At 39.3% G+C, this 24396-nt stretch overlaps 1 protein-coding gene across 1 annotated transcript; it reads right to left on the bottom strand.

Moving 5' to 3' along the window:
- Positions 1–830: 830 nt before the first annotated feature.
- ZRSR2 (zinc finger CCCH-type, RNA binding motif and serine/arginine rich 2) lies at positions 831–24395 on the bottom strand. The gene is made up of 11 exons (XM_055565202.1): positions 24158–24395; positions 23936–24015; positions 20392–20482; positions 15079–15187; positions 14640–14726; positions 11798–11836; positions 11086–11204; positions 5859–6072; positions 4899–4954; positions 3880–3989; positions 831–1788 (listed from the first exon to the last, which is right to left on the bottom strand). The coding sequence occupies exons 1-11, from the start codon at positions 24331–24333 to the stop codon at positions 1337–1339; spliced, it is 1533 nt and encodes a 510-aa protein (XP_055421177.1). The 5' UTR covers positions 24334–24395; the 3' UTR covers positions 831–1336.
- Between the last annotated feature and the right edge of the window lies 1 nt (position 24396).

Raw genomic sequence — 24396 nt, 5'->3', positions numbered from 1 at the left:
ATCTTGTTCTTTCCTTCTTGATCTATTAAAATGAATGTTCAGCTTTGAATGCCACATTTTATTATTACCTCATCTGTATTTAGGAAAGGATTGAAAATTTTTGAATTTAGTGAGAACTGTTCAGTATTAGTGAATCCTGTAGATACTTACAGAAATTTTTCAATAATTTTTTAGGCATTTATATTTTGGAACAAATCAATTTTTCTTTTTTTCTTGGCTGTGCTGCACAATTTGTGTGATTTTAGTTTCTCAACCAGGGAATCGAACCCTTGGCTGTGAGAGCTAGGGGTCCTAACCACTGGACCACCAGGGAATTCCCTAATGTTTTTTTCAACAAGTTTCTCTGAGCACTTTTTTTTTTTTTTTAATCAGAATTGCTTTAGCATCTGGCATATTCAGCAATGAACTCTGTAACACAATACAAAATAGATGAATGCCCTAATGGAAAACTATGGGGGAGGAGGGTGGGGAAACAACTAACTCTTTAGTACTTTAAGAAAGTGAATTTTAAAGTAAAGAACTGTTCAGCTATTAACATGTAAAAAATGCAACAATAAGGGGCAAACAACCAAACTGAATGCCCATTAAATACAGAAAGTGTTTGTCTTAGCTTACATGTACAGAGATAAGTATACCAAAAAATTTTCCAAACTGGCAAAGTAAACTGGAAAAGTAATTTGGCATAGGAACAGCAAAATTTATTGTTGACAGCGTAAAATTTTTTGTAGTCTTTATGGACGGCAATTTGGAAATACTTTCTCCTGATATAATTTATACTAAGGCAATGATCAGAAATGGGTGAAAGTATTTAAGAAAATCCACCACAGGACTGTTTATAGCACAGGATTCTTTAATAGTGCAAAATTTAAAATAACTTAAAAATCCAACAATAGGGACATGACTTAATAAACAAAGATCCACACTGCAGTGAGTAAAACAGACTAGGGATTGATGAAACAGGACAATGTTTGGTGTGAAAAAAACATTTCAACTACAGCCATGATCTTTGTGTAAAAAAAAATGTGTACACACTCATATACTCAGAAAAAAAGACAATGCTGCAGTGTTAATTGGTTATCTTCAGGGTCAGGATTATAAGTAATTTTGGGGCTGTATACATTTTATGTTTTCTAGGTTCTCTATACTAAACACACTGTGATTATCAGAGAATAAAAATATTTTAAAACAGGGTTCCAGTCTACATACAGTTTTGCCAGACTTAGTAAGCCACATGAGCTGAGAGCCCTCCATCCAAGTATGTAGCCGCCATAATAAATAAGGTGTACAATCACTGAAAAACACAGTAAGTTTATTTGGATTTGGGGCTCTGAAGAGTTCAGTCTCTGCTCCCTGACCTCCTCCCGCCACGGCTCCTGGACTTGGAGGAGCTCTGGCTGCGGCTCCTGCGGCTGTGGCTCCGGCTGCCCCGACCATGGAAGCGGTCCCTTTTTCTTCCTCTGCTTCGGGAACTGTGCCTTCCCCGGCTTCTGGACCTGTGTTTGTGAGATTTCTTGGCCCCGTGACTACTCCTCCTCTTCCGGTCGGCCTCCCCGTTCCTCTTGTAGGAGTGGGCCAGCCCAGGGCTCCTCCTCCTCCTCCTCCTCCTCCTGCTGCTGTAGTAGTCGTGCCTCGCCCTCCTCTCTGAGCTCTTCCCAAAGGAGGAGCCAGTCCGATCTGGAGATAGGTAGATGTCTCGATTCGCTTCCCAAAACTCATTGTTGGGATTTCTGAACACGTGAAGGAAGTTGCAGTGTTTCCCTCTGGGACACTGCTGTATTTCAAATAAACCTGCAATGGCACAGTGAGGAAACAGCCTTTACTGCTGGCACTACATCCTTTTCACAAGGTACATTTCTGATGTTCGCTTGTGATACGACTAGTTTCTCCTTACATACTTTGATCTCACAGTTTGGGTTCCCTGAATTTCAGAAATATTAAATGCTCTAACAAAAGGCACTGTGAAAAGTAATAGATCAGAACTTTTAATTAACCAGAATGTCCCATTCCCCTATTGGGTTATGGTGTAGAGTGCAACCCAACCAATGGCAACCATACTATTTATTATTTTTTCTATTGTTTTACCATCCTGCTGACTGACAATGTAGATCCCTAACTAACACTGAAGAAACAGCCTTGGTCGGCAGTCCTGGTGGCAGCATGCTTTGAGGGCATGGTGGTGGGAGGACAGAACCACTGGCTAAAATAAAGAGCATGTTGTAAGTAGAGCATCCTGTATTTTCTTACATCTCAAGAAGATGATAAACACTGGCCTAATGCTTTAAGTTTATCAGGTGCTTTTAATACAAAAGATTTTTGTCAATCTACTTGCACAGTTTAGAGATCCCTTGAAGATTTTAAAACTTTTTTGAAAAAGCGGTAAATTATCTAAATATGTAAAAGAGTTAAACATGAAATACCTGTACACCACACACTATATACAGAAAGTCAGTCAAAATGGGTCAGAGTCCTAAATGTAAGCTATGGAACTAGACATTCTTGGAAGAAAACATACAAGTAAATCTTCATGGCATGGGCTGACATGGATTCTTAGATATGATACCAAAGCACAAGCAAAAAAAAAAAGAAAAAATAGATGAATCGGGAGTCATCAAAATTAAAAACTTTTGTGCTTCAAAGGACACCATCAAAGTGAAAAGACAATCTATATAATGGGAGAAACTATTTGCAAATCATATCTCCAATAAGGGACCTGTCTGTAGAATATATCAAAGAACTCTTACAACTCAATAATAAAAAGACAAAAGAAAAATAGGCAAAGTATCTGAACAGACATCTCTCCAAAGATGATATATAATCATATTTGATTTGTGTGGCCAATAATCCAATAATAAAGACACAAAAAATGCTCAGTAATTACTAGTCACACTCAGAAGCACCTCACTCAAATCACACTGGATTCCTGGGAACTGACAAAAGTAACTGCCTTCATGGAGAAAACAGAGCCATCTCTTTCAGTCCCAAAGTCTTCAAGGCATAATGGTTCTTCTGGCCTGCCAAAGCAAGGAATTCTAAATGCCTCCCTACATCAGCGTGGGCTTCCTCTGCTGCTGGCGCGGCTAGGAAGCGGTACCTCCCCCAGCCCCACCCCCCACTTCACATGACTTTTAAGTGAGAGCATCCATTAAGACCAGGTTTGCCAAAGATTCAGACTTTATAAATTACAGATTTTGAAATAGGAGGTTTTAAGCAAGCGAGTATAAAGCGAAGTGAAGCAAAGGGTAAGGGAAGTGGCCCCCGAAGGCACTGGCAGCTCCTCTCATAGCTTCCGGGGCACTTCAACAATAAATGGTTTGGCTAAGCCTATTTGATAGAAATCACAACAGAATGACCCCTTCAAAATTGCCAGCTACTCAAAGACTGACTCATTTCCTGATTCGGCAGCCACTATCTGATGAGTCAGTCTGATTGAATGTGCCCTGACCAGGTTCCAAATCTATAATCAATCTCTAAGGCACAAAAGCTTGTATTTCAATAAGGCAGGAAGTGTTACAGGTAATGTTTTAGGTGGCAAAGCTGACAAGGTTCATTAGGGATAAAGATGGGGAGAAAAAACAGCTCAAGTGAGGAGTCAATGAACAGACACAACTTCTCAGGCTTCCTGCAGAGCCTAGGACTTTGAGCACTGACCTTGTCACCTATACACTGTGCCCCTAGTCACTGCATCCATAAAGTGACCCACAAGGTCGGTTACAGGTCTAAAATGTGATGTACTTTATATATCTGATCTCTGTTCACCTACCAGGTGAGGCAAAAGCTAATCTCCACTCCTTTAAAAGGTTGCTTTCCCCTCTGCCCCCAAGAATATCACTTTATATGACAGTGAAACAGTTGGGGAAAAAAAAATCATGTTGTATTTACCACAAATTGCCATTTTCCATCGGGTCACTGGGCAGAATTCACACTGAAGCTGTCGTCCTGCGTACCACCGTCCATTAAACAGAGAAAGGGCTGCTTGGCATTCTTCTTCCCTTTAAACCACAAAGGATGTAACTTTATTAGAGTAACTTTCTAATATGTAGATTAATCCTATTGTTAACTAACTCTTGTATTTGTTTACCAGAGGGCCACCAAGCTCACTGCTTCTGTGCTACCTAGGGAGTCCTCATTACAGCATTCAAGCTCCTGAAGCTCGCAATTTATTCAGGAACTTTTTTTTGTTTTAAACTAACCTCTCAGAGATTCTGATGCATGGAAACCAGCTTGAGTCAAAGCTTCTTAAACCAAAAGACTGGACCATAAAAAATGCAGAAGTGTTTTCCACTGTCAGCGCCTGTTCTTTCTCAGCTCAGATCACTGTCCTTCCTATTACAATGGTTAATTTACCCCATTAGCCATGGCGCTGCGCAGGCAAACAGCATGGACGAGCAGAAATGACACACTAACTGCTCTCTTAGCAGGCAAAATGCACACTGAAATTATTTGGGGCTTTAATTTCTCGCTCTTTCGATTTATACTTTTCTGTTCTCTATTCTGGTTATCCCTTTTCGGTTTGTGTTTTAATTATTAAAATTATATAAGTAAAAAATTCACTATATTGTAAAAGATTAAAAACTCTAAGTATACAAAGAGTGAAATACAAATATATAATTGTCTAATCCTTTCTATATTTCTGGATCAGCTCCTAATATTTACACTTTTAAAAATACCATGCAGGGACTTCTCTGTTCAAGTGGTTTAAAGACTCTGAGCTTCCAATGCATGTGGCATGAGCTCGATCCCTGGTTAGGGAACTAAGATCTTGCATGCCCCACAGTGTGGCCAAACAAAAAAACAACCATGCATATACAAGCTATAAAAAAAAAAATCCCACATGTCAATGTAAGTCACAACACTGTACTGTGACAAAATGTGAAGATGTTTATGTTCAGAATACTTACGATTGATATTGAACATACACATTGCCCCTCAGATGAGGTTCCAAGTTGCAGCTGACCTAAGGAGCAATGAAGAACTGATTTACAAAAAAAAAAAAAAATAGACAAAAACCTAAGGAAAAGAAGCCCTCCAGTCATCATACGTACTTCTGTCCAGGCCAACATTACCATAAGGTGTTATCAATCAAAAATTTCAAAATTAAGATACTACCCCATGCTCACATCTATTTAAGGCATACTTCAGCACATGGCAGTGTTGCAGGCAATTACCTGATCCTTTTTTTGTTCAAAGATATGAAATGTTTCACACATACATAAAAATAGACTATTAAAAAAAAGAAAAAAAAATACAGAGACTAGTAATCAGCCCCTATATACATCACCCAGATTTAATACTAACATTTTCCATTTTTGACTGAGCATGTTTAAATACATAAAACATGAAAGACCCAGTTGAGGCCCTTCCATCCTGTTCTCCCTCCTTCATCATATAGATCAGCACTCTCCTGAGGCTGGGCAAATCCTTTGCATTCCAAATACACACAGACATGGGCACCCCTATCTACATAGACCCAATACCCACAGCACACATATACATGTGCATGCATGCTAAGTCACTTCAGTCTGTCTGACCCTGTGCAACCCTATGGACTGTAGGCCGCCAGGCTCCCCTGTCCATGGGATTCCAGGCAAGAATACTGGTGTGGGTTGCCATGTCCTCCTCCAAGGGATCTTCTTGACCCAGGGATTGAACCCACATCTCCTATGTCTCCTGCATTGAGAGGCAGGTTCTTTACCATTAGCACCACTTGGGAAGCCCATACATATAGACAGATGGGCACATACACATATATGTGTGCCATAAAATATATACATATATATTTATGTGTGGACATGACATACAGGCAGAGCCTGCACCCTCGCTTTCCCAGTGCCTCCTTCACGTGTACTGCTCGTGCCCACCTTAAACTGGATCACTTTTCCCACGTTCTTGAACTCAGGGAGCACGTCGTCATAAAAGTCCAAGAACTGCTGGTAGGTTTCCTCTTCGCTGTACTCCAGGCTTGCATCAGGGTCATAGTCGTCCCTTCTGCACTGCTCCATCCCAAACGTTGTAAACATGCTTTTAATAAGAAGGGTGGGACTCGATGTCGGGAAATTGTGTTTACGTGAACACCTGCATATGAAGGAAAAACTTCAGCAGTCCAATGGTGAGAAATTACAGATAAGATACCTGCATTAAACTGTGAGATCAAGACTTGAGCAACTTAGCTGTTTTGACTGAACTGTAAGATGACAAATCTCATTCAGACTTTAAATATCAACACTTAACAAAACTGTTCTACAGCTGACCTATATATTGGATCTCATTAAAATGTACAGTTGGGAATTATTTCCAAGTTCAGGAGTCATTTTAGCTGCCTTTTACTGAAATTCAGAAAGCCTTACAGACATGGAAGCACATGGAAAGAGGAGCTGTGTGGGCATGACAGACAGTGATGACAGGCACAGAGATACCATGCGTGGGACTCAGGACGTGAGAACAGTGCAATCCTGATTCCATACAGTCACCAACAAACCCAACACTTAGAGAACAGAGTATTCTGAGAGTTTTAGCTAAATGGAATGCACTTCGTAGTTTTCATGGCATTTTTATATTCTTTCCTCTGATCCTTACAACCTGTTATGACAGCCACGGCTAGTATTTTCTCCACTTTGAAAGAAGGAAAGTGAGGCCTAGAAAAGCACACAAGTTACATGGCAGGGGAGAGAAGATCCCAGAGATCTGAGCTAATTGACAGTCCACTGCTTATGTGTTATGCTGCTGCTGCTGCTAAGTCGCTTCAGTCGTGTCCGACTCTGTGCGACCCCATGGACTGCAGCCCACCAGGTTTCTCCGTCCATGGGATTCTCCAGGCAAGAACACTGGAGTGGGTTGCCATTTCCTTCTCCAATGCATGAAAGTGGAAAGTGAAAGTGAAGTCGCTCAGTCGTGTCCGACCCTCAGGCAACCCCATGGACTGCAGCCTGCCAGGCTCCTCCATCCATGGGATTTTCCAGGCAACAGTACTGGAGTGGGATGCCATTGCCTTCTCCCCTTATGTGTTATATGATGTGCTAAATGTTAAAGAATTTCTCTTTTATGAAGGAGGTTGACCATTGTGAAGAACAATTTTCTTTTCACAGTTTAAGTTAGACTGGGTTGTAACTGAGTAATTTTTTACAAAAAAATCTTTCATGTGAGTTTACTTTCTTATTTACTTCTTTCTCCTCAAATAAAATGAAGAGGGGAAAAAATACAGTTTAAGATTCCAAATCATCAAATTTTCCTGATTAAATTTCTAGCTTAAAAATTACAACAAAATTTTTAGGAAAAAAATCCCAAGAACTCTTGAAGAAAAAAAAGTTGAAGAACAAAGCAAGTGTTAGGGAAAAAAAAAAAAACAATGGCCCTGAAATGAATGTTTAACTCATGTTTACTTTCCACTGTCTGTAACATACATCTGTATACCTGGTTGAGACAATGCACATAGAATGCCTTGCACATAACATGCCCAACTCAGAAATGTGCAATCAGTGCTCATTAATGTGAAATTTTCTAGTTTTCAAAGGACTCTCCTAATTATTCAGCCAAAGACCTAGTTATGAGATCCATCTTCCCAAGGACAAGTGCCCACAGAAAAAAGAACAAGGAATCAACCTGGTTGGCAGTGTTAGCAGAACCAGAATTTTACAAGTATGAAGCACATACAGAATTAAATGAGAAACCAATTTAACAAGGTTAAAATCCTCATGGGATTCTTATATCTGAATGAACTGGGCTCTAGTACCCAGGATGTCAAATGAATGTTTGTGAGTTTTAGAACAGTGCCAAAGTCCCCATCTAGGGGAAAATCCCACTTGGCCTGGAGACAGTCCACATAGTCTGAGTGTATTTAAGGCCACCCTACAGCTTATGCTGAAAATTCAGCTAAGACAAGGGACACTTGAGAAGGCAGTCTAAAGCTGTGATACCCAAACCCGTGTGATTCTTAGAATCACCTGGGAAGAGCTGAGATTTCTTAGGTCCTGCCCTAGACCAATCTGTTCAGACCTTAAAGAGTGGGGAACCCATGTTTTCAAAGTAACTCTATACGTGGTCCTTAAGGTCAGTCACGTCTAGGGACTCCTGGTTTAGGCCATGCTATTTACCCATTAATAATTATTATTATTATTATTTACCCATTACTCAGATCCTTGAATCAAGTAAGACTACCACAAAATCAGGTAGTTGGACATTACCTTAACTAGAAGGTCAGCCAATAAATGGCATGGGTCTCCAAATGCCCCCTCAGGTAGAACTGACTATGCCTCTTTTTCTCTTCTCAGGGGAGAATCCAGGCACTCACTACTTTTGTTCTTTATAGAATAAAGTTACACACTAAAGTTAGGCTCTGATTATTTTTTGTGAGAAATATTCTCATGAAAATTACATATGCAACTGTTAATAAAATATCCATGAAAGTTACTGTCCACCTTCCTACTCAGTATCTTTATACAGTATTCTATGGGAAAACATTTAGACTCTGATGCCTAGAAAATCTGTCTTTCCAGAGATCCCACTCATTTCCTTTTTGGTAAAAACTACAAAGCTCATTGTTGCATGGGATGAATACAACTCCAAAGTCAAATGTACTGTACATTCACAGTAATGCACCTCTCCTTTCCTTGCTTTCTATTTATTTTATTAAACTGTGTAGTAGACTATGAGCCTTCTTTAAATCACTTCTGGAAACAAGTGAGGTATACTCACTGGTCAATGAATTTTACTTTTCGTCAGTGATTATGTTCTTTAAGGACCAAAAAAAAAAAACCCTGAGCTCCCCTCCAAGCTGTGACTCTAAGAAAAATCAACTCCAGAAAGGTTCTAGAATTGAATTCTATACTAATTACAAAAACAAAGCAACCAAAGAGATGCTTAGGTTATGTGAATGTGTGACAGAACTCAACAGAGAAGGACAGTTGTATGATCTTGAGCAAGACACTGGAGCTCTCTGTGAAAGGGGAACAGCATCTTTGTTTGAAGGGTCGGTACTAGATTTAGTAACTGCTAGTTTCACGGAATCTTATTTCACAACTCATCACCTGAGTGATAAAAATATCCAAATCAATCTCATACTTTTTTTGAGAGTTGTGATGGTGAAATGTCACATGCCTATGAAAATATTAAGAAATCTTCACAAACTAATCTGACTACTGTCAATATTTCCTTGAAATGGCTCTCAGGGCTGAGTTTTGAGAGCCTGACAGTCCATTCCCCTTTTCACAATTAAGTCCTGTCAACCAATTTCCTGAAACCATTTAGGACATCTTCCCTTCTCTCACCTATGCCCAACAGAAGAAGAATCCAGAATCCAATGACTGCAAGCCTTCACATGTAAGGAAATGTTTGAGATATATCATAAATGAGGAATTCTGCAGCTTTGAAACTTTACATACAATTTGGTTCAACAACCACCCCCACCCCACTCCCACTGCCAATGCAAATGTGAACTCATATTGAGTCTCAGTTGTCTTTCAAAGGTAATTCGCTGTACATTTTTTTCTTTGGTGGGGATGTTTTACATCAATCATTACTGCTTTGATGAAATTAAACATACATTTGGGAAACATTTCTAAGGGTACGAAGGGGGATAAAGTCTTTCTCTCTTCCTTTTCCTAAGAAGCCCAGTTCCTCAAGAGGAGGCTTTCACTACTGACCAGATTCTGTGAATACTTTCACAGATATTCTGGGCATATAGCATCCCAACTATAAAACATAAAAGGAGTCACAAATCCTGTATCAGTGACTCTCAATCCTGGGGCACATTACAAATACCTGAGCACATTTCAAAAATTAGGGTGCCCAAGTCTCAAAAACTCTGATTTACTTAATTTGAGATAAGACGTAATTTTTTTCAAGCTTTTTAGATGATTCTAGTCGGAATCCAGGGTTGAGAACCACTGTTCTTAAAAAATGTAAAATGATGTGATGGCTTAAATTTTAAAAGAGAAAGCTAGAGAAGGTTCATATTTTCAAAGAAGGAAATAAAACTTACAGCATGTATAGTTTTATGAATAAAATAAGCACGAGAGACAACATACAGTTTCTCATTAAATACATACGAATTTGCCAATTCATATCCCTTTTTATGATGAATAGGACACTAAGATATAATTAGATCTTTTCTTGTGCAGAATGAAAATAATTAGATTTTGCCTCAGATGGATTTATTCACCATTATGAATTATTTATCCACGTTAAGTTGTTCATTCATAAACAAGCCAAATTATAAAAATCACCATTGCCTGCCATACAGTTGATATTTAAATATTTGCTAAATGAATCAAAACATCAACACTTAGTTTTCTAGGTGAATGTCCTGTTTTAAAATCATTGATCCAAAAGAGGCAGGGAACCAGAGGGTCTCAGAGAATAATGGCAACAGTAACAAAAAGAAATTATCAGCAAACACTCAGCGCTTGCCATGGGCCTGCCACATTTGACCTGTAGACCTGCCTTCCCTGAATTCACTCATTTCAGCCTCACAACTGCCTTGGGGTGGGGGGTACTACTTTTAATATCCATTTTACAGATGAGGAATCTAAGGCACTAAGGGCTTAAGTAACTTTCTCACTGCTATAGCCATTAAAGCCAGATGCTGAACCCTGCGTCTGTTCCTCAATCAGAGCAGACTGAGAATGTGCACTAGAATTTTTCTCTGCTCACTCAGATCCTGTCTTTCATAGACATCCCTTTGGGCATGCCAGTTTTTAAAGCCTCCTTCATGCACAGTGTTTTCCATTCAAAAAATAAAGCCAGGCTGCTCCAGTCTTTTGAAATAGATTTCCTCATCCCAGTTCACCCATGTGGACCAATTCAAGCGCAGGAAGAAAACAAAAGTGAAAGGTCCTCAGACAGCTGTGGGAGGAATGAAAAGGAAGCCCTGCCAGAGAACTGGACCAACCCACCCAGGGCAGGCGGGGAGGCGGGTGTCAGGGAGCAGGGGACACCCAGCTTGGGGAACTAGAGCAGCAGCAAGAACATAGCAAAGGCCTGACTGAACGTGAACATTTCAAACTCCAGCCCGTGCCGCTCCCCAAATGGGAACTTGGAAACCTTAATGTTTTGAGTCACTTAACTCTGACACAATAGAACAAAATTGGTTACCGATCTCCAAATCTGCACGCTCCCGTTTTACTGTAGAATGGACAATTAGCTCGATCTTTCTCCATTACTCTTAATTCCGTGGGTGGTTCTGGGTTTTGCCATGTGGCACCATTTTCCAACTGTTGAAAATAACCGTAACTTTATTTGATGTAAAAATCCACAAAGAATTAAATGTTTAAAAGGTATTCAAATATTTCAGTCAAAAATAAAAACAGATTCCTGTAAAAATATACACATTTAAGTTGTGCCACACAATCGAGACTCTACAAACAACTGTCATGAGATAGGGGCTATGTGTCTCTCCTGGCTCCTGGGCACTGTCCAGCATCAGGCATTGCCTCGGCTACCAGGAGCACTCACCAAGGTTTCCCTTCTGTCCATCGATTCTGAAAAGAGTCAAAGGACTTGTTAGGGAACTATCCCTTGATTTACTCTGAATCAAGTTAAAACATCCACCTGGGTGTAAAAATGTTTGAGGCTGATTATACATTCTTTAAGGACTATAAACAAGTCCAGTCCACAGGGGTGATTTTTGCTTTTGTTCATCAATTCTCTTTGTTGTTGCTGTTGTACAAATCACAGAGCCTCAGATGTGAATCCCACATTCAGATGGGATCTACGTAACTTACCACAAAATTAACATTACTGGAAGTAGTGTTTTTAAAGAAATGTTCATTGGCCTCAAATTGTTAATGAAAGGTTTTGAAAATACCTCATTTTCAGCCTGCTCCAGCATCTTCTGCACAGCTTCCTACAAATGGTGCAAACATAGGACTAATGAAAACCTCGAAGTCAGGTAAGTCATATCTGGTTTATCTGGTTAAGAATCTCATGTATAACAATTTTAAAAAACCCATCACACAAAAGGCTTCAGGTTGTAATTTGCTTTCTATAGCACGATCTTCTGAAAAGCTTTCAAAGACATACAGCTGAGAATCTTCATTCAACTAGGACATTAAACAGCTAACATTTCAAAACATAGTCTTCTAATAGTTTCAGTAAGAGTAATATTTAGCAGATTTGAACATACACTCCACATTCTAATTTTTAAGGTGAGGTACTAGTGAATATCATAAAAGACAATGGTAGCTGAAACATCACAAACACTTAGCAGATGCTACATTATGATATGAACAGTAGGAACTGGGATTGATGAAAAATCTCAAACTTTCTGATAAGGCAGTATCACAGTTCTGCACTATGCCAGTAAAATTTTACCTCCTTGGCATTTAAATAAGCTTTAAATTATGTTTGACAGACTTTTCCCTAGCTCCTTAAAGTAATACATAGAAGACTCATATGTCTAGCTGCTTACTTGATTAACTACCTGGCCATGTAAGGGTCCTTAGTAACTCAATGTGCTCAAAATGGAACTCTACTCTTCCCTACCCCTCACCCATCTAAATGCCTCATCTCAAACAGAGCTGCCATGTGCCTACATGCTCAAATTAAAAACAGATGGCTTGAATTCTCTTCTCCTCCTTTCCCCTTCCTGCCCATTCAGCCTACTAGCTAGAGTTCCGCTAACTGCCACGACTCATTACAAATCTGTGTACTTCTCTGTATTAAGCATCAACTGTCATCCAAACCACCATCATGTCCTGTTTGGAGCAGCAGCCTTCTAACTGGTCACCACAGTTCTACTCTTGCCTCCTTGGTCATCACTCCCAACCGCCACCCGCTATTCTTTATACAAAAGTTAGAACGATCTGTTAAAGGTAAAGATATAAATTAAATGAAGTCAGTCCCTGCTTCAAAACCCTTTAATGGCTTCCCATGACACTTCAGGTAAAATCCAAACTCCTCCTTCCCACCCAGGAGGCCTTACATGAATGACCCTGCCTACCCTCCTGAACTTGGGCCCACCTCTGCCACTGTCCTCTTTTTGGTCTCTAGGATTTAGGCACCCTGACCTCCTTTCAGCTCCAGGCTCAGACTTCCCTGCATCTGCCTGGAACCCTTCTCCCCAAGATCTCTACACTCAGCTGTCAGCTCACGCATCGGCACCTCCTCAGAGCAGTCTTCCTTGACAGGCAATCAATTGAAAGATGTAGTTTCCTACCGCAATCAGTCTGTCATGTGACCTGCTTTCTTTCTTTATACCACATACCATTACCTTAAAGCACCTAAAATGATCTTTTTGGTTACTTATCATTCAGTTTCCCCATCAAGAAACCGAACGCAATGAATACAGATCTTTATAGCTGCCCTATCTCCAATCCCAGAGAAGCATCTATCTAGCTCACAGCAGAAAACTCAGAATGCAGATCCCTTTATATATGCTTAGAATTGACTTCATTTTACCCATTTCTCCTTATGTCTCACCAGACTTTCTTTGAAACAAAAACTTTAGCATTTATCTGGTGCCAGAAAAGACCTCAATTGAAAAACATTCCACTGTTAAAATAGAAATTTATTACTCTCTAAAAAAAAAAAAAATATGACACGCTCCAAACAATTTTCCTGCCCCCTAAAAACCTAGCATGATCTTGCCTCATCTGGAAAGCAGTACTCAAGTAAGGGTTTTTAAAATTTACATTGGAATTAACTGATGGCCTGAGACACAAGAAACAAAGGTTGCTTCTACCCCATTATGACTAGGATGTAAACAAACGCATTTTTCCCACCAACAGGTGATTACCCAATTTTATGCTATTCAAATGTAGCAATATCACAGAAAAGATACATCCTGATGAATCAGTGAAGGAAAGATGAGCTGTGATATCTTTGAAATAAATGCACTGTTAAGGAATAGCAGCAAAATAGACCAAAGCAATCTTTAAAAACAATCCTAGAAGATACAGATATGTACAAATACCTTAAGATTCTTTTTTCGTGTGAGCAACGGTGTTACTTACAACTGCCTTTAGAGCACAAGTTAGAAAAGAAGTCAAAACTTAATAACAAAAAATATTTCCTAATCTCTCGATACTTGAGCTCATGATTTCTTTCAATCTATTAGTTCTTGGTGACATGTCCAAAGCAGTGAAGTCTCTTATGAATCAAACAAAGGTGGAAACTATAAAAAACAGTATTCACCCAATAGTAAGTCAACCCATATACAACAAAACCTCAGAAAAACACCGTCTGCTGTGGAGTGGTACAAAGTGTAAAGCAGGGGTCAGCTTCCTGTTTTTATCAATAAAACAATAAGGTTTTATTGGAATTTGGCCACAACCCTTTATTTGCATGTTACCTATGGCTGCTTTCATGGGACACTGGGACTGTTGGATGTTTTCAACAGAGACCACAAAGCCTGAAATATTTACTCTGACCCTTTACAAAAAAGCTGGCCAATCCCTAGTATATAGGATAAGATAGGTAGAGTTGGGGGAAAAAACCTTAATTTAAGGCATCTGCCACAGCAAACATCCAGAGAAAAGCATCATAAGAAAATGTTAGTGTATATCTAAACTAAAAACATGACTCTTTCTAAAGAACAAACCAAGCTCAAACCCTGATATGCCTATAGCTTATTCTTCCACCCCATCATACGCCCCATCCACCCACTAAGAGGATACGCAGTGCGTTTATCCTCCTGTGACAGGAATCACCTCTCTTTCTTTCTTCTCCTGTAGCTTCTGCTGCTCCTCTTCTCTCTCTTTTCTCTGCTGTTCTTCCCATTCTTCCTTTAACTTTCTCTTTACAGAGGGAAAAAAATAAAAAGAAGAAAGGTAATTTTTTTTCAGACTCATGTTTTTAAAACATTTGCCAAATGGGGCAAATAAATGAAAAATGTTAACATTAGTAAAATAAATAACATCCCTCCCCCTTTTTTATTTGGCTGCACCAGGTCTCAGATGCAGCACGCAGGATCTAGTTCCCTGACCAAGGACCAAACCCAGGCCCTCTGTATTGGAAGCACAGAGTCTTAGCCACTGGACCACCAGAGAAGCCCCAACATCTGGTTTCTCAAGTTCAAGGTATGTAACTCTTACTGAGAGTCGTTGTGGTTAACTAGTTAGTTAACTGGTTATCTGATTAATACCATACCTCTTGTTCCTCCTGCCGTTTTCTAGCTGCTTCTTCCTTTTCCTTCTTTATTCTGAATTCTTCTTGTGCCTTCTGCTCCCGCAGCAACCATTCCTCATGTAATTTTTGCCTATTGATGTAATGATGTGATCAAATAAAAGGAATGGGCGCTAATCCACAAATACATCCACACATATATGAAAGTAAAATGACATTTTGCGAATGATGAAAGTACCATGAAAGCTATTTTCTAGAAAGCAGTTAAGTGGAGGTAAGAGGACCAGGATACATGAGTAGTGATCTTGGAAAAGCACTGCATTTTAGCAACTATCCTCCTAGAGGGAAACAGTGTAAAATCATTACTTCTATATTTCCTAACTGTAACATCTTTAGACAAAACAATGACACTTTAGCTTTCTCTTTAGGTTGGCCACAGTGATGTTTCAGTTCAGCCAGTCACTCAGTTGTGTCCGACTCTTTACAACCCCATGACCGCAGCACACCAGGCCTCCCTGTCCATCACCAACTCCCGGAGTTTATCCAAACTCATGTCCATTGAGTTGGTGATACTATCCAACCATGTTATCCTCTGTCGTCCCCTTCTCCTCCTACCTTCAATCTTTCCCAACATCAGGGTCTTTTCAAATAAGTCAGCTCTTTGCATCAGGTGGCCAAAATACTGGAGTTTCACCTTCAACATCAGTCCTTCCAATGAACAACCAGGACTGATTTCCTTCAGAATGGACTGGTTGGATCTCCTTGCAGTCCAAGGGACTCTCAAGAGTCTTCTCCAACACCACAGTTCAAAAGCATCAATTCTTTGGCGCTCAGCTTTCTTCACAGTCCAACTCTCACATCCATACATGACCACTGGAAAAACCATAGCCTTGACCAGATGGACCTTTGTTGACACAGTAATGTCTCTGCTTTTTAATATGCTGTCTAGGTTGGTCATAACTTTCCTTCCAAGGAGCAAGCATCTTTTAATTTCATGGCTGCAATCACCATCTGCAGTGATTTTGGAGCCCCAAAAAATAAAGTCAGCCACTGTTTCCCCATCTATTTGCCATGAAGTGATGGGACCAGATGCCATGATCTTCGTTTTCTGAATGTTGAGCTTTAAGCCAACTTTTTCACTTTCCACTTTCACTTTCATCAAGAGGCTCTTCAGTTCTTCACTTTCTGCCATAAGGGTGTTGTCATCTGCACATCTGAGGTTATTGATATTTCTGCCGGAAATCTTGATTCCAGCTTGTGCTTCCTCCAGCCCAGTGTTTCTCATGATGTACTCTGCATAGAAGTTAAATAAGCAGTGTGACAATATACAGCCTTGACGTACTCCTTTTCCTATTTGGAACCAGTCTGTTGTTCCATGTTCAGTTCTAACTGTTGCTTCCTGATCTGCATACAGGTTTCTCAAGAGGCAAGTAAGGTGGTCTGGTATTCCCATCTCTTTCAGAATTTTCCACAATTTATTGTGATCCACAGAGTCAAAGGCTTTGGCATAGTCAATAAAGCAGAAATAGATGTTTTTCTGGAATTCTCTTGCTTTTTCGATGATCCAGCAGATGTTCTGATCTCTGGTTTGATCTCTGGTTCCTCTGCCTTTCTAAAACCAGCTTGAACATCTGGAAGTTCACAATCCATGTATTGCTGAAGCCTGGCTTGGAGAATTTTGAGCATTACTTTACTAACATGTGAGATGAGTGCAACTGTGCAGTAGTTTGAGCATTCTTTGGCATAGCCTTTCTTTAGGACGGGAATGAAAACTAACCTTTTCCAGTCCTGTGGCCACTGCTGAGTTTTCCAAATTTGCTGGCATATTGAGTGCAGCACTTTTAGAGCATCATCTTTTAGGATTTGAAATAGCTCAACTGGAATTCCATCACCTCCACTAGCTTTGTTCATAGGGATACTTCCTAAGGCCACTTGACTTCACATTCCCAGATGTCTGGCTCTAGGTGAGTGATCACACCATCGTGATTATCTGTGTCATGAAGATCTTTTTTGTATTGTTCTTTTGTGTATTCTTGCCACCTTTTTTTAATATCTTCTGCTTCTGTTAGGTCTATACCATTTCTGTCCTTTATTGAGCCCATCTTTGCATGAAATGTTTCCTTGGTAGCTCTAATTTTCTTGAAGAGATCTCTAGTCTTTTCTGTTCTGTTGTTTTCCTCTATTTCTTTGCATTGATCACTGAGGAAGGCTTTCTTATCTCTCCTTGCTATTCTTTGGAACTCTGCATTCAAATGGGTATATCTTTCCTTTTCTACTTTGCTTTTCGCTTCTCGTCTTTTCACAGCTATTTGTAAGGCCTCCTCAGATAGCCATTTTGCTTTTTTGCATTTCTTTTTCTTGGGGATGGTCTTGACCCCTGTCTCCTGTACAAATGTCACGAACCTTTAGGTGCCAATAAGGGAGTAACATCCAGCTTTTAATTCAGAAAGTATTACCCTTCCTATTCCATGCATTTTGAAAGTGCCAAACGCAGGATTGTAGCATGACAAAAACCTGGTATCTCCTGCTCTAAACCCTTGGACTGCTACTCTTTACTGTTCAGAGACTTGGTTTGCCTCAAGCAAAAGAGAACTATATTGTGATCACGTCTTTAAAATAAAGCTACAGGTTTTAAGAAAAGATGACAAGGAGTTAAAAAAAAATGAGTCGGTGTCTAGTTTATGCTTAGAAATGACCAGTTATAAAGAGTGATCTTGTATTACAATGGTATCTCAGATATCCAATACTACAAGTTTCCAACTTAAAGACAGGTTATATTTCAAAACTTTATTAGCCAATTTGGTGTTTCAAACCTAGACTGTATATTGTCCCACTGAATTTGTAAAAGGAAAATGAAATATGAGAAACTGTGCTATATTACTTCAAAGACATCAGGAGTTAAATAAGGTTTTATGTCTAGTCTGGGGACCCAATCACAATTTCAAATACTCGATGGGAGAAAGTATTCCATTTCCTACTACAGATTCCAGGAACCCATCTTTTAGCCATGGTAGAGACTGGCATGTTGCATATGCCAGCGTTTCTGTGTATGTCATGGGGTATATGTAGATGTTTCAGTGTGCAGAACTCTGATTCATGAAGTGCAGTATTTTCAAATAATTATCCTGCTTTTCAACAGTAAAGTATTATGCAACTCTTACAGGAATAAACAGATATTAATGGAATACAAAGACACATGTATGCGATTTAAAAGAAGCACCTAAGTAAATGGGGAAGCAAAAAAAAAAAGACTTCCCTATTTCATGATATACATGTTATCTTCATCATAACAGAAATCTCTAATAAGAACAACCAGAGTTATTATAGCATCTCCTATTTGCTCACACTATGTTAAGCACTATACACTTACCACCTAATTAACCTCATTCAATCTGCTCAATTCTATGTAGTAGGCACTATGATTATTATTATATTTTTTGGCTATGCCATGCAGCATGCAGGATCTTAGTTCCCCAACCAGGGAGTCCTAACTACTGAACCACCAGGGAAGTCCCTGTTTATGTTCCTATTTAGGGTGAGGAAATCAAAGCTTAGAGAGATTAAGCAACTTGAATACAGCTAGTAAGTAGCAGGGCCAAGAATGGAATGCAGATCTGGCTGAATCCAACTCCATGTTTCCCGTCACTACTACCTTTTTTTTTCCCCCAGCATTTTGATACTTCCACCTACGTATGTGCTTAGGTAGGTAATAGGAATTAATTACAAGAAAAGAAGCAACATTACCAGTGAACACACTAACTAGCTAGAGAGGGACTATCAAGTTTTTTTTCCTTTAAAATATTATTTATTTTTTGTTGTGGCAAAGTATATATAAGACTTACCATTTAAGTGTACAGTTGAGTAGCATTAAGCAAATTCCTATTACTGTGTACCACTTTTTAAAAAAGCCCAGAAAACAAAACACTTCCTGAAAAATACCAAAATAAAAAAAGAGCAGAATATTTTTGTCATCTTGTGCTGGGGAAGGCCTTTTAAAGTCAGACAGCAAGGCCAGATATCATGATTAAATTGACAACATGGAAATCAAATTAAGTAACTACTAGAATCTAAGTTAGGACTGATGACAAACGAAGAACATATACATCACACACATGACAGATATAGGAATAATAACCTTAATCAAGTAATAACACTGCCTACATAACAAAAAAAATGTATCCCCAAAGAGAAAGGTTTAAGCCATCTACAAATGGATATTATATAAAAAGATACTCAACCTACAAATTAAGTAGTATATATCTGAACTCTACTCAATACTCTATAATGACATATATGGGAAAAGAATCTAAAAAAGGAGTGAATATAAGTATACATACAACTGATTCACTTTGCTATACAGAAGAAAGTAATGCAACATTGTAAACCAACTGTACTCTAATGAAAGTTTTTTTAAAATGTACATTTGAAATGATGAGAAATAACTTTTTACTATAGGAGTTTTAAGAATTGATAATGCCTATTGTGAGTGACAGTATACAGAGATGGGCACCTTGATTCACTCTTGGAAAGGTGGCAAACTGCAACCCGGGATACTCTTTCTACCTGCATAAAAGTGCATTTTATGTGCACTTTTCCTCTCAGCATTTTTCTAAGGAAATAATAGGACAATACCAAGGATATATAATCATGGATACTCGCTGCAACTTTTTTTAATAATAGTAAAAAGCCTGAGTGTAAATAAATAACAAATAGTAAATGACAGGAAAATAATAGTACCATGGTAAGTGAATGTGATTTAACAGTAAACAATATTTATTTCAAGAACTAAACATTCATCAGTAGAGAACTATAAATTATGAATAGGGAATAAATTATGCTAGTCATACAATGGAGACTGTGTTGCTACTGAAATGGTTGAATTAGATCTTTGTAGCAACACTGAAGTAAATGTCCTATACACTTAGTGGAAAAAAGCAATCTATAGAAAAATATGTATAAATATCATCCCATGAAAGAAATATATATATATATTCATCTACAGTTTCTTTCTTACCTTCTTAACAGTGGCTATCTTTAGGTATGTGGAGTTTATTGAAGTCTTTTCACTGTTTACACTTACTAATTATCTGAATTTTTTTTTTTTTTTTTTTTTTTCAAAAAACATTTACAAATTAGCAAAAAGAGTGAAAAAACTTTTTTTAAAGACAACATCTTGTTTCAGCCCATCAACTAGAGATTTAAACAGCTTATCCAGGGTATTTTACAAGATCTATTTTGTATAAGATTGTGTAAAGAAGACCTGTCCTAGTTAGTGAAGACTTAGAATATTCCAGTAAAAGAACTGGGCTTGCAGAAAGAGCTTCAATCAATGCTGACCTCTCTCTCTCCAACAGCCTCTCTTCTTCTTCTTGTTCTTCAGTCAAAGCATCTGCCACTGCCTCCTCTTCCTCTTCCTTCTGTGAGAGTCCTGAAGGAATGTAAATGTTTTAGGACTCTATCCGTGTATTACAAAGCCTTGGTCAATAATTCAGGGAAAAAATTATATACAATTTTTTATCTTTACAATTATGGTACAAACCTCTTTTTAAAACTTTCTAACAATAAAGGGCCCCAGCCGCCCAAATTGGAACAATGTGAACACTGAAAAGAACAATAATGGTAGCAGATTAACATATTAAACTGATACCCCCTAAAATGGTGAGATATAGGAGGGAATATCCATCTTTATAGAAGAATGGCAACTGAAAAATGTAGAAAGACTTAAGTAGAATAGTCCTCACTGCTGTACCCCACTGTAGGAACTAACTGTTGGGAAGAGGATATTTATTTACACTATCTCAAAATACCAGCCTACAGATGAATACTAATTACAAAGGGGGAAATATCTATTACAGTGGAGCCATCTGATTGGCAACACTTTGACCACACTTCGTATCACTAGGGGTGGAACAACTTGACATGAGAGGCCCCCAGATGTATGCAATGAGAGCTATACAGCATCAGCCGTGTAGTATTTTTCCATGGAGTGTACCTGAAGCTACTCAGGAGAAGACATACTAATCTAGAATGCAGAGCATTCCACAAAACAACTGGCTTGAGCTTTTCAAAATAATCAAACTTGAACTGGGAAAGTTTTCGTATGGTCTGTATATCATATTGCTGAATTACTATTCCTTTATTTGTTTAGTATTGTGGCCTTATTCTTAAGGGATGCAGGCTTAAGTATTTAGGGGTGAGGGCTACGTATATGCAACTGACATGCAAAGGGTTCAGAAAAAATTTGTACATATGTGTCTATCTATATACAGAGAAAGTAAGGCAAAATGTTAACACTTGACAAACCTAGGCAAAGGGTTCATGATATCTACTATACATCATGGATGTCTACTGTAAATTTCGACTTTCTGTACATTGGAACATTTTCAAAATAAAAACACGGGAAAATAAGTCCTAATATAATAAAAATGTATATCCTCTTCTCAAAATTTAAATTTGTGGGGAGAAAAAAGGAGGAAAACTGAAGTGATCTTAAGGAACTATAACAGAAGATCTCAGGCTAAAAGGAAAAAGATACTGTCTGTCACATACATTAAGTATTTAAAAAGTGAAAAGTGTTATTCACTCAGTCGCGTCCAACTCTTTTTGATCCCATGGACTATAGCCCGACAGGCTCCTCTGTCCCTGGAATTCTCGAACCAAGAATACTGGAGTGAGTAGCCATTCTCTTCTCCAAGGGATCTTCCCGACTCAGGGATCGAACCTGGGTCTCCCACACTGCAGGCAGATTCTTTACTGTCTGAGCCACCTGGGAAGCCCATATTAAGTATAGGTCTAACCAAAGGCTCACCTAGTCCTAGATAACTACAGTACTGAATCACTGAACGATGCAGTGGTTACAGGCACTGGCCCTCCATGCAGTTGAAAATCCATGTATAACTTTAAAGTCAGCCCTCCACATTCACAGTTCTTACATATCAGCAGTTCTGCATCCTTGGATTCACCCAACTGCAGACCACATAATACAATAGTATTTACTACTGAAGAAAATCCACATATAAGTGAATGTGCGCAGTTCAAAACCCACGCTGTTCAAGGGGCAAGTGTGTATCTAACTGTATTATACATGTAAGTATATATGGAGTCATTCTACAGTTTTCCAGCTTCCTTTTTTCCTTCATGTCACCTTAATTTCTGGTAATGCAGCTTATTTCAGGTTATTTCAAGTAGAATTGGGTGCTAAAGAAGCCACCTGTAATAGAGAGGTTGATAATCCAGAAATTTCTACCAATCACTTGCCAATTCACTCTAGAGCAATTCTTACAGAATATTTCTGTATTGTAGTCTTCTGGGTAATGTTTGGCCATCCAAGTGTGCTACAACCCACAGCAGTGTTTGGTTGACCACAGTATTCCAAGTAAAAAATTGTGAGCTGGAGTAGGCCAAAGTAGCAGCAGTCATCCAGAGGCAAGTGCTTCATTGTGGCTCTGCCATTAACGATACATAATCATGAGCAGACCAGTGAGCTGCATCCTTCAACTGACTAAACTGCCAAAGGACACATCCACTTGCCTGCTCATAGAGGCTCACTCCAAATGCACTCTACAAAGTTAAAAGGGAATAAAAAATATCAATGCAATGCATTGGAATTGAAGTGTGTAAAGAAAAAGAGAAAGACTTTTAAAAAGTTGGGGCATGTTACAAGAAAACAGGTCAGCATAGTAAGGAAACCAAGAACTTTAAAGGGGGTAGGGAATTACTAAGGGCATCAATAATGCCAATCTACCCTGTTTCTCCTTTTATCCCTGATGTTTTATCCTGTCTCAAGTGGGACCAGTTTTGAATTAAAAAAGAGATAGCAATACAGGCTGCAGGGGAATGCACTGTTCCTTTCTAAATATCCCAAGTATTGCTACTCAAACAGTTTCTGGGCAACTCTAATGATAAACAAAACCTCTATGGCTATTTTTCTCAAGGCCCCAAAATCCTGGTTCCTTGAGGCCATGGTCTGTGGACTTCAAGAATTGTCCAGGATAATTTACTAGGCATACTCTGGTTAATGTACATGACAAACCGTTATAACTCAGCACTCCTGTGTGATTTCAGTGCTGCCATGTGCATTTATTACTACTATATAACTTTACAACTAAGGTCATTAAACAGGTAGGTTTAATAAACAAACATTAGATTCTGCCATGTGAGGGCCAAATGACACCACCGCCAGTACAGATGAAGGTTCCCACAGTATTTTAATAGGAAGAAAAAGTGATAAATAACCACATGGCAATAGTAGTAGTAGCATTCCAAACTCCACTCAGTACCATATTAATGTCCTGTGCATATGTTTCCCACCATCCCTAACATTACATAAATGTAGATATAGGGATGGCGGTCGAGTGGTTAAGACTCCGCATTTCCACTGCAGGGGACATGAGGTCCCTCCCTGGTGCGGAAACTAACACCCCACATGCCACGGAGTGCGGCCAAACCAAAAACCAAGTAAGTTTCATAATTAATTTCATCTGTATGTATGTAAATAAGATCAACAAGGGGTCTCTCACGTTAGTGTAGTTTGAGAAAAACTTGCAAAATGTCTAAACCCCTCGAATCCTGCTGGTTTTACAAAGAAAAATATTTGCCGAATACTTACTATGTGCAAAGGCTGTGCTAGCTGCTGTAATTCATGATGCCTGCACCTGTAATATTAGATACTTTATAAATACTTCCACGTAATCAGTGGGTGATGATTCACCATGACTTCTTCCCCCTCTTGAGTAAGTACTTTTACCATTGTTTCTGATATGGGTCTAACAACTTTTTGAGGGATCGTGGCCACAAGCAACTATGTACTAGATAACAGTACTTGGACGGGAGTCGCGGGGGCAATTTGATACACAGAAAACAAGATAAGTAAGTCCATTACCAGAGTCTCTCAGTCGAGCGAGTTCCTGTCGCCGTTTCTTTCGTTTCTCCTTCTTCAGGGCGGCCCTGTACTTTTTGTGGCTGGAAAAACAAGACACACACTCCAGCGTCAGCGGCCGCAACTGCAGCGCTGCCTGAGCTCCCTTCTCCTCCGCGCCCAGTGACAGGAACTCCAACAGTGAAATCTTGCTTCCCGTGTTTTAATTACAGAACATGCCTTTACCACCTCCTCGCCATCCCATACGCACACGGCAGGTCTTCTCCATGCCCTGCTCCCCTTCTCGCCTCCCTGAGCCCACAGATGCCCACTGGTAATTCAGGCGCGCCCAGGGAAAGGATAGAGCTGCTGCGGTGGCTCGTCTGCTTGGCCCAGCTCCCCTTTACTTCATGCTTGCACATCTTCCATGCCCAGCCTCGGTCTGCTTCGTCCCCTTTTCTCTCAGCTCATCTCTCCTAACCCAG

The sequence above is a fragment of the Bubalus kerabau genome, chromosome X (assembly GCF_029407905.1).
Source record: "Bubalus kerabau isolate K-KA32 ecotype Philippines breed swamp buffalo chromosome X, PCC_UOA_SB_1v2, whole genome shotgun sequence".
NCBI lineage: Eukaryota > Metazoa > Chordata > Mammalia > Artiodactyla > Bovidae > Bubalus > Bubalus kerabau.
This window is presented reverse-complemented; position numbering and strand designations above follow the sequence as displayed.

What these genes read in the sequence shown, in the direction of transcription:
- ZRSR2 (XM_055565202.1), bottom strand. Translation starts at nt 24,333, where the DNA reads ATGTGCAAGCATGAAGTAAAGGGGAGCTGGGCCAAGCAGACGAGCCAC. An exon ending in TATGGGATGGCGAGGAGGTG is followed by an intron (nt 24,016 to 24,157) that starts GTAAAGGCATGT and finishes TTGTTTTTCCAG; the next exon opens with CCACAAAAAGTACAGGGCCG. An exon ending in CGCTCGACTGAGAGACTCTG is followed by an intron (nt 20,483 to 23,935) that starts GTAATGGACTTA and finishes ACATTCCTTCAG; the next exon opens with GACTCTCACAGAAGGAAGAG.